The sequence below is a fragment of the Megascapheus bottae genome, chromosome 36 (assembly GCF_031878675.1).
Source record: "Megascapheus bottae isolate mThoBot1 chromosome 36, mThoBot2.hap1, whole genome shotgun sequence".
Taxonomy (NCBI): Eukaryota; Metazoa; Chordata; class Mammalia; order Rodentia; family Geomyidae; genus Megascapheus; species Megascapheus bottae.
Genome location: NC_143544.1, coordinates 5904074 through 5919772, shown reverse-complemented (window position 1 = coordinate 5919772; position 15699 = coordinate 5904074). Strand labels below are relative to the sequence as shown.

At 59.2% G+C, this 15699-nt stretch overlaps 1 protein-coding gene across 1 annotated transcript; it reads left to right on the top strand.

The window, feature by feature from the left end:
• Positions 1 to 895: 895 nt before the first annotated feature.
• On the top strand, positions 896 to 15148 carry Kctd5 (potassium channel tetramerization domain containing 5). The gene is made up of 6 exons (XM_090324814.1): positions 896 to 1194; positions 7139 to 7247; positions 7748 to 7839; positions 8867 to 8962; positions 9826 to 9951; positions 13611 to 15148. The coding sequence occupies exons 1-6, from the start codon at positions 940 to 942 to the stop codon at positions 13638 to 13640; spliced, it is 708 nt and encodes a 235-aa protein (XP_090180940.1). The 5' UTR covers positions 896 to 939; the 3' UTR covers positions 13641 to 15148.
• The last annotated feature ends 551 nt before the right edge of the window (positions 15149 to 15699 follow it).

The following is a 15699-nucleotide window of genomic DNA, read 5'->3' as shown; positions in this document are numbered from 1 at the left end:
AAGGGCAAGCTTTTTTTTTTTTTAACTTTCCCTAATCTAGTTATCTGGCATAATGACTAAAGTAGGTTGTTGTGTCAGTGAGAAACTGTTACAACCATAATTTGATTGGATGTGGACAAATTAAACTTAACGGTATTTTGAGCTGCTGCAGCTTTTCCATAACTGAAATAGGACGAATCAATAGTATGTCGCCGTCGTTCAGGTTGGTGGCAGTCAGTTAGAACATGTGTAATATTTTCTACCTGGTCTGTAGCTGTAACTGTGATGTACAGGCAAAGCAAAAATAAAAAAAAACTTATGAAAACAAATAATGCAATGATACTAGGATATACACTTTTGTATTTTTATTCTTATATAAGGTTATTTGCTGGCTAATGTTGGCCTCTAGTTCAGTCTGTGTTATTTAAATTCTAATATATGAATTATTTGGATTGAATTTATGTTCGGGGCCACCATTGTTGTATGTATTGATGTACAGCCTTGAATGTGAATAATTATTGTAAACTATATTTTACAACTTTTTTTCTGGCTTTATTATATAAATTTTCTATTTGGTCATAGTTTAATCATATCATAATTTAATGAATCTTTTCTTTTTTCAAATATCTGTGCTTTCGATGTAGTTACCGAATGATGAATTGCCCTCGTATGCTCAGTAGTCTTGTAATAAAAGCATGTAGTGTGTACAGGTTGGCGGCCTGGCTCCTCCTTGGTCGGGAAGAGGCGGGGCGGGGCCGGAGGGGCGGGGCCGGGGCTGGAGGGGCGGGGCCGGGGCTGGAGGGCGGGGCCGGGCCGCTCTGGCCGGAAGGGGGCGCTGCCGGCTGGCTTTCCGGACCGGAACTTCCGCGTGACGCCGGGGCGGGCGCTTGGCTCCGGAGGACACTCTTAAGGACCGGACGCTTCCGGCCGGGCAGCGCTGTGGCAGGGCTTGCTGGGATCATGGCGGAGAACCACTGCGAGCTGCTGTCGCCGGCCCCCGGCGGCGGCCTCGGGGCGGGGCCGGGGGGCGGCCTGTGCCGCCGCTGCAGCGCGGGGCTCGGCGCCCTGGCCCAGCGCCCGGGCGGCGTGTCCAAGTGGGTCCGGCTGAACGTCGGCGGCACCTACTTCCTCACCACCCGGCAGACGCTGTGCCGGGACCCCAAGTCGTTCCTGTACCGCCTGTGCCAGGCCGACCCCGACCTGGACTCGGACAAGGTGAGGGCCGCGCGGGCCGGCGGGCCGGCGGGGCTGGGGCTGCGCCCGCCCGGAGCGGGGCGGCGGCGGTCGGGCTCGGGCCCCTGGGCCGCGGCGCCTCCCGGCCCGCCCGCCCGCCCCTCGGGGCGGAGGAGGCTCCGGCTCCGGCTCCGGCTCCGGCTCCGGCTCCCCGGACCCTGGACTTTGTTTCGGACCTACTTTCTTTCTTCCCCGGAGTCTTTGGCCCGGGCGTGTGCGCGTGCGCGGGGGACGCTTGGCGTCCGCCTCGGCGTCTCCCGGGCCCGGTGTTTGAATGAACACGGGCCCGGGGCTCTGCCGCGACGGCCTGCTTTCCCTTCCCTCCGTCCGCGGCCCGCGCGGGCCTGCCGCGCCTTAGAAGGTGCGCACGGGGAGGTGTTCGTTTGCCCTCTGAAGAAAGGTGGAGGAGAGGGGTAGAGAAACTTGATTTCTAAGCGTAGTTTCCTGCCCTTGGAAAAGACTAGGAATTTCCAGGCTCACGGTGTTGTCTTCTGTGGCACCTAAGTGCGCCTTGTGGTGCGGACGGTAAGGAAAGTCCGTGGCTGAAGACGTGGGACTGTGGGCCAGGAAGAGGAGCTCGGAAACTCAGAAAAGCTGCCTGTGTCCAAACAGTTGTTTTTTTCTTATATGGCAATCCATGAACCATATTCTGACCAGCCTTGACTGTCTTTGTCCAGTAGAACCTATATGACGGCACTTGGCATTGTTTCTTGTCAGCTTAACGTTTTACGGCACAGGAGGCTTTCCAGGAAGGTGGGGAGCGCTCTTCACTTAGAAAAACCTGACAGACACGGCTCTCAGTGTCGGGGAATGAGACCTCAAGATACCACAGAAACACCCACAGCGCGCAGACATTAGGGTCTGAAATGCCTTGGTGCTGGGGGCTCTGAACACACACTCTCCCCCACCTCTCTCTCTCTCTCCCCCTCCTTTCTCCTTTCTCTCCCTCCCCCCTTCTCTCCAGCTGTTCCCATTTCTCATTTGATCAAGCTCCCTTCTCTGATTAGAGAATTGACCTCTGGAGAATGACTGCCGTGTCCAGGATAGAAATAGGCTTTTGTCGGCTGTGGTGCTCTCTTACAGCATGGGCGTATGTTTTACTGTTGTTTTTATCTTTTTCAACAGTGAATTTTTGTGACCATTTTACTTGCCTCTCTCCACTCAAGCATCATCTCAGCTTATTACTTAAACTCGATTTTCAATTGTTCTTGTCCATTGTGTTCTTTTGAGGCAGTGGCAGCCTAGCCAACACTGAAACAGTAGATTCGGAGCCATATTGACTTTAGCATAGTTCAGTTGATTCTTCCCTCACTTTACTTGCACAACTACTTTTAGGAATTACCCTTTACTGCAGTTGTGATCCTTAGTTGTGATCTTAATCAGAATGTGTCTTTATTGTATTTGGTTTTTAAAAATCACATCCTGTTTCCAAAATGTAAAACAAATTCAGAACATAAAGGTAATGTGGCAGATAGTCTCTCATAGAGTTGATAGCAAATATTTAGGGGTTAGTTTGTCACAGGTAAGTTATTAGAAAGAGTAATTCTCATCAGTTAAGTGACTAACCTCCTATTTCAAATAAGAAAACGTGTAAATCGGGGTCTTCTCAGGAGATCGCTCCTAGGGTGAGGTGGACTAGGGGTTTAGCAGTGGGAGGCCATTAATTACATGTTGAAGACAAACAGGATGTTGATTCACTTGTAAAGCTCTCCAGACTCTGACCTCATTAGGAGATTAAGGGAAGAGTACCTGGTAGCCTTCGAGAGTTGAACTTGATCAGGGCCCTGGTACAGGAGCCCATACCTGGCATGTGACCCAGTGGTGGGCATTTGGCATCGGCCCCACAGTTCTGATGGTGCAGCACCTGGGCTTGCCAGATGCCGTGTTGGGATGGGACTGGGTGAGGACACTCTTCAGTTGGAAACCTTCTGGGTTTCCACTTTACTGGAGGGTGGCCTCCAGGGGCTGGCACAGAGACTTCCATTCCTCTGCCCCCATCTCCCCCCCGCCAAGCTGTCAGAGCCATGCTCTGTGTCCCCAGAGTCCTGCCCTCTTGTCTCCTTCACTGCTGCCCTCACTTCTCTGTAGGACAGCCTGAGTGGGATTGGGCTTGTGTTAGCCATCTGCTCATCGGCTGTCCTGTCAGTTTTCTTTCCCGTGTTGTCCCTGGGGGCAGGCCAAGTTGGTACTCCTTCCCGTGCTGCCTGTGGGAAGTGGTTTGATTCGTTTTTTTCTATGTCTGTATTCCCTGCTATTGTATTCCAGAGGCATTGCTGCAAACGCAGTGTGTGTGTGTAGCTCTGCTGGCCCCTGATTTAGCGTGGAGACACTTGAGGAGGCAAGGGAAATGGAAACACTGGAGCTTTGGAAGCTGTCCTGACTTAAATGGGTTCCTTCGCCATAGCTGAGCCAGGCCACCAGACACTGCAAGTTGAACGTGAGCTTTTGCCATTGGAACAGAGCAGCTGCCCTAGCTTGAAGTTTCGGACGTGGTGACATTGGCTGGGTCTTGGGGATGGTCGTGGCGTTCTGTGGCCAGTCCTTCTCAGTGCCCCTGATGGGTGCACTTGGTCCTGGTGCGTCTTAGGTTAGAAAGATAGGAAGGGAATTTTACAGGCAGGGTTAGGGGATGGAGTGTGGGCGGGGCGAGAGAAGTAGGGATTACTTAGAGTGAAAATGGCAGACAGACTAAATCAGAAGCTTACTGGCAGAATCCCTACAAATGTCCTGTGCACTGGACAGCGGGGGCGGGGGGCTTTGAGGCACGTGGGTGGGTTTCATTTGGATAGTGGGCTGAGGGTGTTTGTGGTCCTGGCCGTGGGTCCAGGGGCTGCGTCTCCCACCTCCTCTATGGTGGGTGCTTGACCCCTCTGAACCTGTGTCCGCCTAATGCTGGTCCTGAGCAGGCCGAGGGGCAGCGTGGAGGGGGTTGACCTTGCCCAGCAGAGCTTGTCCTCGGAGGCTAGCCCAGGTGTCTGACCACTTGCCAGGTTTTCCACACACAGTGCTCTGGGAACCCAGAGGTGCTCCTCGGCCCCCAGTGGGCGTGGCCGCTCCCCTCCATCTCTGAAAGGGGGGGCAGGACCCTTCTGAGACAGCCTGCCACCGGGCCCAGCGGAGGCCCAGTGAGAGGTTCTGCAGGGCTCCCCCAGTGGCCTCCCCTTTGAAGGAGGGACGGAGCCTGACTTGGACTCTGAGATGTTCGGTGGTGACTGCGCTGCTCTGTCCCGGCTCATGGGACGAGCTGCCCACCTGGCCTGAGGCGGTGTCGTGATCCATGCACTTAGTGGTCATTGCGTTGTTCTTGTTCTTCACGTCTTAAAAGAGTGTGTCCACGTGCCTTCTCCCCAGGCTGGGCAGCTCTTCCTGAGCCAGGCCGGCGCCTCCAAGGCTCTCGTATGGCCAGGAAGGACTGGGGTGCGGGCCCTGCCGAGGCTGCCCCGGCAGCAGCTGGGTTTTCTCATGATGCCTTGAAGCCAGCACGGTGCAGTGCCAGGGTTCCAGTACCACGTGCAGCCCTGGTGGTCTCTGTAGACTTGTGGGGGTGTGAGCGCCTCCCGAGGCCTCCCCCTTGTCCAGATGGCTCTCAGCCCCTTGGTGGCATTTCCACCTCCACACTCTTTGGCCTGGTTTTGCAGGTCAGTCTTGGATGGCCAGGCCTCGCCCCCTGTGGGCTGAGGTTGGCGTTTCCAAGCACGAAAGGCGGGTGCCACTGCCTACTGGGCAGGCCTAAGTGAGGAGGAGGAGGAAGAAAAGGAGCCAGGGTGCCCTTTGATCATAGCAGGAAAGGAAGAACTCTGCACCTGGTCCGCCCATGTGGCTGTGTGTGGGGTGAGCTGATAGGGGCAGCAGAGGGGACTGCTCCATGCCCCCATTCTAGAGACGAAATTTTGGCTGTGCTGTCCTGGCCACAGTGTTCTTTGTTTGTTTGTTTTGCCAGTTCTGGGGCATGAACTCAGGGCCTGAGCCCTGTCCTTGGGCTTTTTCCTCAGGGCTAGCATGCTACCATTGGAGCCACAGCACCACTTCCAACTTTTTTCTGTGCATGTGGTACTGAGGAATTGAACCCCGGTCTTCATGCGTGCTAGGTGAGCACTCTACCACTAGGCCACACTCCCGGCCCGTGGCCACAGTGTTCTTGGATGGTGGCCGGTTGGCCAGCATGGAGGGGTAGGGCCCAGGAATCAGAGGCGACTCAGGCTAGGGGTGGCCCCACCCAGCCCCGCCGGGCTTGCTGTGTGCCATCAGCTCCTTTCACCACAGCTGCATTTCCCATTGTTATCTCCTGACTGACGCTGGGGTGGTGTGTGAGATCCACACACTCAGGCCAGCAGTCAGGTGGGGTCTGCCACGAGGGGGGAACCCCTGCCCGCGAGCACTCCACACCTCCCGCTGCTTGCCTGCAGCAGCAGGCCTCGTGCTGTTGAACAGCTCTGCCCAGGGAGGCTCCCATCCTCTGGCCAGCAGCAGGCGGCCCTCGGGCACCCTGGGCAGCTGGGAGCTAGCTGTTCCACGTCTGCTGCTTCTGAGCTTCATGTGATCCGCTGGGAAATGCCAGCTATGTGGAGAACTCTGCTGCCAGGCTGCCACCTGGACCTGGGAGGCACCCGCGGATTCGAGGCCTGAAGTCTGGGGCTCCTCCTAGGGCAGCTGCCCCCGCCCCATCCACCGAGCCCCCCCGGGTGCCCGTCCCCAGTGCACACGGGGGCAGCACAGCACCTTGTGGCAGAAGCAAGGTGAGCTCTGGGCACGCCTGTCGTGAGGTGGCACTGCCCTAGAAGGCGTGCTGGTGTGGAGGTGAGGCGGTGAGCTAGCTGCTCCCCTGCCGTTCCTCGTGGTCTCGGGGGTCAGAGGCGGCTCCGGGGTTGAGGCTCGGTGGGTGTGTGTGGAACAGATCAGAAGGGTGGAGGTGGGAGTCCTGCGTGAACGTGAAGAGTCACTTGAGAGCCGACTGGGGATTTCAGAGGAAGGCATGGGGAGGTGGGTGCAGCCGGGAGGCCTGATTTGTTTTACACTGGTCCTCCACATCCATGCCGGAAGCCCGGGCCGCCACTGCGCTGAGGTGTGCGCGTGTGTGGGCAGCGTTGTGGCTCACCGCCTCTCACCGCCGGTTCATCTGCACCCGCATTCCTTCACGCACTCTATCGGGGTGCCCTGCGGCGGGTGGAGGACGCAGCCGCCACCACCTTCTAACCAGAAACAGCCCGGACACAGGCTCCGCTGTGCAGAGGGTGTCCCCGCCACACGGACACCTGTACTGAGAGGGAGCACAGTGGTGTGGGGGTCTCGTGGTCATGGAGCACCCGTGCTGTGAGGTGGAGCACGGGTGGTGTGGGGATCTCGTGGTCATGGAGCACCCGTGCTGTGAGGTGGAGCACGGGTGGTGTGGGGATCTCGTGGTCATGGAGCACCCGTGCTGTGAGGTGGAGCACGGGTGGTGTGGGGATCTCGTGGTCATGGAGCACCCGTGGTGGGAGATGGAGCACAGGTGGTGTGGGGGATCTCGTGGTCATGGAGCACCCGTGGTGGGAGAGGGAGCACGGAGGGTATCTGCCCTGGATCTGAGGCTCTGCTCCAGGGAGTGTTTCCAGAGGTGCTCAGGGCCCGGTGCCCTCACCCTGGGGCTTCCTGTGAGGTTTGTGGGAGCTCCAGTGTGTCCCTCGTGGGACATGCTGTTTTGCAGCTGGGCTCCAGGGCTGGCGGGTCCACCGCATCCAGGATGTTCTGGCACCCACCCCACAGAGGGCTGGCTGGCCGGCCGCTCCCACTGCAGGGCCAGTGCCATTGAAGGCCCCAGGGGAGCCACCCCGAGTCCACCCAGGGCGGTCCTGACGCGGCTGTCCCCGGTGTCTTAAGGAGCAGGGCATGGGCTAGATGGCACCGTCCCGTGTCTACCCCTGTTCTGACCGCAGCTTCCTCTTTGCAGGACGAAACAGGCGCCTATCTCATCGACAGGGACCCCACCTACTTCGGGCCTGTGCTGAACTACCTGCGGCACGGGAAGCTGGTCATCAACAGAGACCTGGCGGAAGAAGGCAAGGCTGGGGCTTTGGGATGAGCTGGTGGCACAGGGCCACAGGTGGCCTCAGGCTGGAGAACAGTCCCCGTTACTCCTCTGAGGCCCCGGCTCAGAGCAGCTGCTGTGCCCAGATGCCACCACCCCTTGTGTCTGCCTCCCCTCCCTTGATGCCACCACCCCCCGTGTCTGCCTCCCCCCCTCGATGCCACCACCCCTCGTGTCTGCCTCCCCCCCTCGATGCCACCACCCCTCGTGTCTGCCTCCCCCCCTCGATGCCACCACCCCTCGTGTCTGCCTCCCCCCCTCGATGCCACCACCCCTCGTGTCTGCCTCCCCCGCTCGATACCACCACCCCTCGTGTCTGCCTCCCCCGCTCGATGCCACCACCCCTCGTGTCTGCCTCCCACCCCCTGCCCCTCCCCGAGGGTGGCAAGAGCTGCAGGCTGGGGACAGGACGGGCTAAACAGGTGTTCTCTGTCTGGTCCAGTGCAGATCGCTTTTGCTCTTCCGTTGCAGGCGTGTTGGAGGAGGCGGAATTTTACAATATCACCTCACTAATAAAACTTGTAAAGGACAAAATTAGAGAACGAGACAGCAAAACAGCGCAGGTGAGTCAGCTGCTCAGCCTGGCAGCTCCCGAGTGCTCGCGTGAACGCAGCTCGCCCTCCATCCCCTCTCCCGGCCCCTGTTCCCACCCTTCCCGCTCCCATTCCCCCAGCCACGCCCCCACCACTGTCTTCCCCCAGCCCCCGTGGTGGTTGTGTGGAGGTTTGGAGAATGCCGTGGGGGACAGGAAGGCCCAGGGAGAGGGTGCAGGCAGGAGGGCATCCAGGCAGCAAATGGAGACGGCCTGTAGGCAGCGTGGTGGGGAGAGGGGTTCTCAGTGCCGGAGCTGGGAAGGAGAGCACGGTTTCCTCGAAGGCGCTGCACGCCTCAGAAGCTCCCGGGCAGACTGCTGTACACGCCGCCGCCGTCAGCAGCTCTGCTGCCCTGGCCCCAGGGCTGCCGGGGCCTGCAGAGGCCAGCACCTTCCGGGAGGGAGGCGCTGGTGGTCTTAGCATTGCTCTTGACACAGCCCTGCTCCGCTGACGAGGAGGCTGGGAAGGGACCCCTGGAGGCTCTCGGCCCCTCCTCGCTCTGCACCTGCAGCTGGGAGCCCTGGGCAGGCCTGTCTGGGTTGTGCACCAGCCCTCTTGCTGGTGGGGTCTGAGGGTCTGGGGTGCCCCCGTCCCCTCACTTGTGCAGTTTTCCTCTTCCTTCCCCTCTGGCCACCTCGTAGCCTGCTCCACGCTCACGTTGCGCAGGCAGCGTCAGGAGGGCTGTGTGGCGGGGTCTGGGCTGCTGCGCGTGTAGAAGGCAGCGTCTGGCCCCTGCCACCCAGGCTTTCCCGTGAGGTCCTCCACCACAGACTCGTGGGAGAGGGGTGCGGCTGGCCTGGCGCATCCGTGGGTGCTGTGTGCTGATGACGGGTCCAGGAGCCAGGCCCGCTGTGGCTGGGATTTAGGAGTAGAAATTCTCGGAGGCGGGTGAAGCGGCGCCCAGCAGCTGCCTGCTCCGGGCTCGCCGAGCTGGGGTGTGCGGGGGGGCTCAGGCTGGGCGCGGGCAGGCCCGCCCTCACGTGTGCGGCCCGTGCAGGTGCCGGCGAAGCACGTGTACCGCGTGCTGCAGTGCCAGGAGGAGGAGCTCACGCAGATGGTGTCCACCATGTCTGACGGCTGGAAGTTCGAGCAGGTGAGGAGCTCGGCCCTGGCAGGCAGCGGGGCCCCTGGGGGCCTGGGTACCGGGCCCTCGGCACAGGGGTGTGGGAGGGAGTTGGTGTATGAGGGGTGCGGGGGAGAGAGCACCCTCCTCCCCGGGCCCGGGGATTTGGGGTTTGTGTCTGGTTTTCTCAGAAGGGGCTGCATGCCAGCATTTGTCCCTGTGAGAGCTCCTGTCTGCCCCCCAGGGCTCTGGCAGGGCTGCTTACCCTCGGTAGTGCCCACACCCGGCGCCGTGCCCCCACCTCCTGGTATCCTCCCGGTGCCATGCCCGCACCTCCTGGCCTCCTGGAGCGGCTCTCGGGCCCGGTCACCAGCCCGGCTCGTGGACCTGGGTCATCCTCTTTGACGTTAATGTCTCATGACTTCCGGCCTGAAGGGGAAGCATGTCTTCCTGAGACCAGCTCCGGGACTTGGCCCCCAAAATCCCATCCTGTTGTGGATGACCAGGACGTGTCACGTGCCCCCCCTCCCCCCGCCTCCTCACCCCAGCTCCTGTCTCGGGGCTCTGCTTCCCCAGGGTAGGACTAAACTGAGTTGGCAAGCCGGGTGGATGTGGCCAGTAGCGCGTGGTTACGGGGACTGCAGTGTGAAAACCAGGGCTGGGTCCTAAGCCTAACCTAACCTCCCCCCTCACCCAGGGCGGGCAGTCGGTGTCCCCTGGGCCCAGCCAGGGCATTCAGCCCCCCGGGAGGGCCTGTCCTGACACGTCCCACAATTAAGTTTGTGGTGGCAGGTGCAGGAGCTCCTGTAGGGCACTGGGGTTTGTCCTCGAGGGCTGTGCCCGCTCGTGCCTCAGGCCGCTGGCGCATGTCTTGGGCTGTGTCTCCTTTCCAGCTGGTCAGCATTGGCTCCTCCTACAACTACGGAAACGAAGACCAGGCCGAGTTCCTCTGTGTGGTTTCCAAGGAGCTGCACAACACCCCGTATGGCACCACCAGTGAGCCCAGCGAGAAAGCCAAGGTGAGGGGGAGGGAGGGGGGGCCTGTGCCACAGCTCTAGACGTGATGCGCCAACCGGCTCTTGAAAGGCCTTTTCCTTCTGTTTCTTGCTGCCGAATTAAGCTCCTGACAGCTGGGCATCTGCAGGACTCCAGGTTCTCACCAGAGCAGAGGTCCCTGTGCCTCAGCCCAGGACTGCTCGAGGGCCTCTCCACTGCTGCCACTGTGGGCCATCTTCTTGAGGGCCCAGGGACCCAAGCTAGGGTCGTCTGTCAGTATGGACAGTCACCTGGGCCACATGCCTCAGTTGGCATCCCTGCCCTGTGTCTGGCAGAGGGTGGTGGGGGCTGGGCTGAGTGCCACAGGTGGCCTGTCTCAGCCTTCAGATGAAGCTGGTGTTGCTGGCTCTTCTCCCTGATGCATTCTAGGCCTGGCTGCTGGGGACAGGCCTCCACCTGGGCTGGCCAGGGCGTCCCTCAGACCTGCGTGAGCGCCGTGTGCACTCTGGGCAGCAGGCCGCGCTCAGGGACCGGGGTGAGGCCCAGGTGTTGAGTGGGTTTAGGAAAAGGCTAGACCAGGGGGTTTTAACTTAGGACTCGGAACCAGGGACTCTGTGGCAGCCTGGCCCTTGACCAGTGACCCCTGGCAGTGTCCAGTAGCCACCTGCCCAGGGCTGCCCCTGGGAACCTTTCCTGGTCTTCGGCACGTAGAGGCCCTCACCAGCGGGCTTCTGAGAGGTGGGTGGGCAGCATTCCACCTTCCCACCACTGTGTCCTTGTGTCTGTTTTTAAATTTTTATTTTTTGCCAGTCCTGGTCTTGAATTCAGGGCCTGAGCACTGTCCTTGGGCTTTCTCAAGGCTAGAGCTGTACCACTTGAGCCTCAGCACCACTTCTAGCTTTTTTCTATGTATGTGGTACTGAGGAATTGAACCCAGGTCTTTGTGCATGCTAGGCAAGCACTCTGCCACTAGGCCAAACTCCCGGCCCCTTGTGTCCTTCTTGGTGGCTGTCCTGCAGCCTCGGGCCCCGGCCAGTGCGGCCTCTCTGCCACTGCTGCCAGAGGCTCAGGGCTGAAAAGCCGAGTCCACTGCTGGGCTACGAATGGGCATGGTCAGCTCCAGGGGCAGACCTGAGCTGATGTCCGGGTGGGTTTAGAAGCTTCTTCCCCCTCCTCCATGGAGGCAGACAGCAGTAGCAGGACTCTTACAAACGGCTTTATTTTTAGAAGCCTTCTATTTCTGAATTCGTGATTTTCCTGATGAAAGTCACAGAGCCCGTCTCTCCATGGCCCTCAGCTGCCGAGGGGCTCGCTCTGTGCTGGGGAGACGCCCAGCCTGACCCAGGTCCCTTTGCTGCGGCCCCATTTCCCTTTCCAAAAATACCTGACTGAAGGAGGACAGCTGCCGAAGCTGGGGACGCTGCAGACGGAGCCCCGAGCAGGCAGGACAGGGACAGGGCTACTGGTGTGCTTCTTGGCAGTTACACACCAAGAAGGGGAGAGTTTCAGGGCTGGTGTATTCACTCATTGGGTCAAGCTACTGCCTGAGCCCTGCCCCAGCCGGGGCTGTCCTTGTGAGGGTGGCAAGCCCTGTGGGCTATGGTCACAGCCTCCTTTTCACACCAGAGTCTGTCCACACGTGTGCCCTGCTCATTCAGTGCCCTTGGCACTGCTGGAGCCTGGCTGACAGCCCTGTCTTCTTCTCCCTTCCGCTCGCTGCCTGCCACACCAGAGTGACGACGAGGAGACGGGGAGCCAAGGCAGTGACTCAGATTAAGTTGTGTGTCATGGTGAGCTCTGTGTCCCATTAGCTCCACCCACAGCCTCAGTTTCCTTGACCTGCGGCCCAGCTGCCCCTGCCCCTGCTCCTGGCTCCTCCTGTGCGCCTGCCATGTCTGTAGCTGACAGAACTAGTTGTGTCTAGAACTGCCTGCAGGGGAGTGGGCGGGCTCTGCTGGAGCCAGCCTCCTGGGCAGTGGGCAGGAGGGTTGGGGTGACCAGACCAAAGGCCTCAGGGTGACCTGAAAGTAGCCGCAGGCCCGGCAGTGAGCGCTGACCCTATCTCGGGTGCCTGCCTGCCCTGCCCTTCCTGGGCTCCAGATTCGCATGTCAGGAGAGGAGCCGGAGGAATGGCAGGCAGTGGGGATCACGGCACCACCCAGCAGGGTCCCCGAGCTGCAGCCAAGGCACATAGCCTAAGCACTTCTCCACTGCCACTGGGTGCTGCACAGACAGCCCGGGGAGGGCCTCAGCCTGGGGCCCGTCCCCTGCCTGTCTAGCCCTCTGCTTCAGAGGCTTTGTTCTATTCAGCAGTTGTACTTTGACGCCACTGTGAAATCAGATTCGTCTCTTGACCTGAAGTGTTTTATCACGTACATGCCTTATGCAGCCAGGCAACATTGTCTCTGCACAAGAATTCCCCATGAGGCCCGGCTGGACAGCCAGGTGTCCCTCGCCTGTCACTCCACACTGGGGAGGCAGGAGGATCACAGATTCAGGGCCAGCCTGGGCCACGTACAAGTCCCCGTCTCAACGCCCATACATACAAACGGAAGTGTAAATAGTAGTGGCATGCTAAATACTGTATCGCTGGTAGGACTTGAACTCTCAAGGCTTAAGCACTATCCCTGAGCTCTTTCACTCAAGACTAGCACTCTTACCACTTTAAACCACAGCTCTACTTCTGGTTTTCTGGTGGTTAGTTGGAGATAAGTCACACAGACTTTCCTGCCCAAGCTGGCTTTGAACCGTGATCCTCAGATCTCAGCCTCCTGAGTAGCTAAGATCACTTGTGAGACTAGCTACTTACTCATTTTTAAAAGAAAGAACGCCAGCATCAAGCCCAACCTCACTCCAAGCTCCTGGGCTCAAGCATGCGTTTCCTCGCCTGATGGAGAGACATTTTCACTTGGAGTCCGATGCAGGCTCGTGGTCTGGGCAGCAGGCGCGCTCTCCTCTGCCTTGGGCGTGAGCTGTGATGGGTGCCGGGCTCTGGACATTGTGGGGCCTCTAGGAGCCCCATCTGCCAGACCAGCTGGAGGCTGGGCCAGCGTCTTGGGGAACGGGGGAGCTTCTTCCAGAGCCACCCTGGTGCCTCGGCAGCCCCGCTGCAGGGTGTGGCTCTCCTGGGAGCCACCCTGGAGCTGCCCTGGCTCTCATCCCAGGGGCGCTGTGCTCACCTGGGCCTCCTGTGGAGGGGCCGTCAAATGCTCTCAGCTTCAGGAGAGTGGACAGCGCTGCCTTCACCCCTCCGGGGTGTCCTGTCCGCAGCTGGTCACTTCCACTGCTAGTCATTTGAGGAGGGCTGTCTTGCCCCATTGGAGCTCTGGGGGTGGGCAGAGGGCTGGGGTGCTAGCAGGAGTAGCTGGCACATGTGGCCTTCCTGAGCCTCCAGGGCTCCCTCCAGCCTGGACCTCCAGCCGACACCAGCTTCTTCTCCCTCTTCTGCCTCGGCTGCCCTGGGCTCACTCACAGTTGAAGCAGCAGGACGTCCAGGGCCCCCGTTTCTCCTCAGGGCTCAGGAGCTCCCAGCCCGACGTGGGGCTGCACAGCTGACTGCTATGGCTGCGAGAAGCTCCAGTGGAAACCAGGAGTGTGGGCACGGGGTCGCCTGGCCCCCCCCAGACAGGACGCTTCCCTGCTCCACCCTGAGTCCTCACTTTGTGTGTTTGGCATTTTTCAGATCTTGCAAGAACGTGGCTCCAGGATGTGAGACAGTTCTGACGGCCGAAGAGCTGCTTTACTTTTCCCACCGACAGGGAGCCGCCACGTCTGGGGGCGTGGCTGGGAGAAGAAACCTGTTTTTGATCATTTCTCTAGAGATCGGGGCGCCGATCCTTTTTTGCCTTGCAGGTGGGTGGTGAGAGACGGCCCAGCTGTCTGAGTCCCGGCCTCCCCGCAGGAGGGGGCCAGGGCCTGGTATGGGCCGGCTTGGGGCTCACTCTGTTCTTTCTGAGTGCCACGTGGGACCGAGGCAGGAAGCCCCGGCCTGCGGGTGCCGTCCTGAAACTGTTTGAAGGACAGGGCTCTTGGTGCTACACACACAGCCTGCGACACGCAGCCTGCCTCAGCAGGAGGAAGGGCGGCAGCGCCCCCGGCAGGCTCACTGGCTCAGGCCTGGGTGCCAGCGGCCATCCTTGAGCACCAGGCCCTTGTTCTCGAGTCGGGACTCCCCGGTCTGCTGGCGTGAATGCGACCTCCCCGGCGCCTGCCCCCACCAGCCTCCTTCCGAGCCAGCCTCTGCGTCTGGCCTCGGTGGTGGTGGTGTGGTCAAGTCTTCTCAGTTGTGTTTTCCAGGCGAGAGAACTTTGTATCCCCTCAGTGTGGACCGCCCACCCTGTGTGTACCCTCTTTAGAAATGCCTGACAGTGTTGGTGTGTGGGGATTGCTCCGTGGAGTCATTTCCCAGGGGGAGCAGTGGCGCCTCGTCTGTCCTGCCTGTGGGCCTGCAGGGGGTGGTGCCCGCCAGTGCCTTTGTGGCGCCTGGTGGACGCTGGGGGGAAGGCCTGTCCACCCGGCTCTCTGGGTCCCGTTGAAACTCAAGGATGTTTACAGTGCATCGCGTCTCTTCCGCCGCCCTCACCTCCTCCTACAACTATGCAGTCCTCTCCGGGTTTCTGGGAGTTTGGGACTCAGTGGCGCTGGCCTGGGCTGCCCACCTGACCTGACGTGGGGCAGCTGGCTCCACTGACCGCCCCCGTGGGCTTGGGCCTGGCACGGATGGGTGGCAGGGCCACGGGGGGCAGCGCCGTCCATCCGTGTCAATGCCTCCAGCAGTTTCTTGCCTAGGCCCGCTTCTCCTTTGCCATAACCCTATTAACCGCGTTCTCTAGCACTAGCCTCCCCCCTTCCTGAGGTCTCTCCCCTGCCCCTCAGCGTCTGGCCTAAACAGTTCAGTTTATGAAAACCTTCTACGGGGCAGACTCAGCCGCCAGCCGGCCTGCGCCCAGCAGAAGCCCCACAGCGTCAGCCCGCCGTGGGCTGGGCTCTTTGGGGGGCTGCTGTGTGCTTAGCATTGTTTGATTTATGACCTTGATATAATAGGTAGATTTGTGGGATTTTTTTTAATTTAAAGATATTAAAACTTAATTCACTAAAATTTATTCAAAGGGGATATTTATACTTTTATACTTTTTTAGGTATCCGTATTTTATCAGCTTACTGTTCAATGCCTAAGTTTCCCCTGAAAATAGAAAATAAAATTGTGTATTTATGAATGAGTCCAGGAACTGTTAAGTGTTTTTTTCATTTTTTATCATATAGTAGTTGTGCAACTTATGTGTGTATATTATGTCCTTTGATTAAATTTACCCTGTCTGCATTATTCTGTCTCAGCCCTCTTTCCTCTTTCCCTTTAACAGTTTCTGTCGATTTCACTAACACAGAGTCAATCACACTCTCCTGTGTGTCTGGAGGCCTCGAAGCCTCACAGCCCCACAGCCAGGGACCTTTGGGAGAGGCTAGAAAGGAGATGGGCCAGCTGGGTGGGATGGCCCACGCCTGTCATCCTGGCTACTCAGGAGGCTGAGATCTGAGGATCAAGGTTCAGGCACTAATGTCTGTGAGACTCTTATCTCCAATTAACCACTGGAAAACTTGAAGTGGTGCTGTGGCTCAAGGGATAGGGAGGTAGCCTTGAGCTGAAGAGCTCAGGGACAGCGCCCAGACCTAGAGTTCAAGTCCTATAACCACCAAGGGGGGGCGGGGGAATGGACCGTCCAGTCTGGGCTGTCCGGAATGCTGGGCTGCTGGGCCCCTTCCTCAGGCACCAG

Bases quoted from the DNA above. Each gene is read 5' to 3' on its own strand.
- Kctd5 (XM_090324814.1), top strand. From the start codon at position 940: ATGGCGGAGAACCACTGCGAGCTGCTGTCGCCGGCCCCCGGCGGCGGC. The intron at 1,195-7,138 runs GTGAGGGCCGCG...TCCTCTTTGCAG, and splicing joins CCGACCTGGACTCGGACAAG to GACGAAACAGGCGCCTATCT. The intron at 7,248-7,747 runs GCAAGGCTGGGG...CTTCCGTTGCAG, and splicing joins CAGAGACCTGGCGGAAGAAG to GCGTGTTGGAGGAGGCGGAA.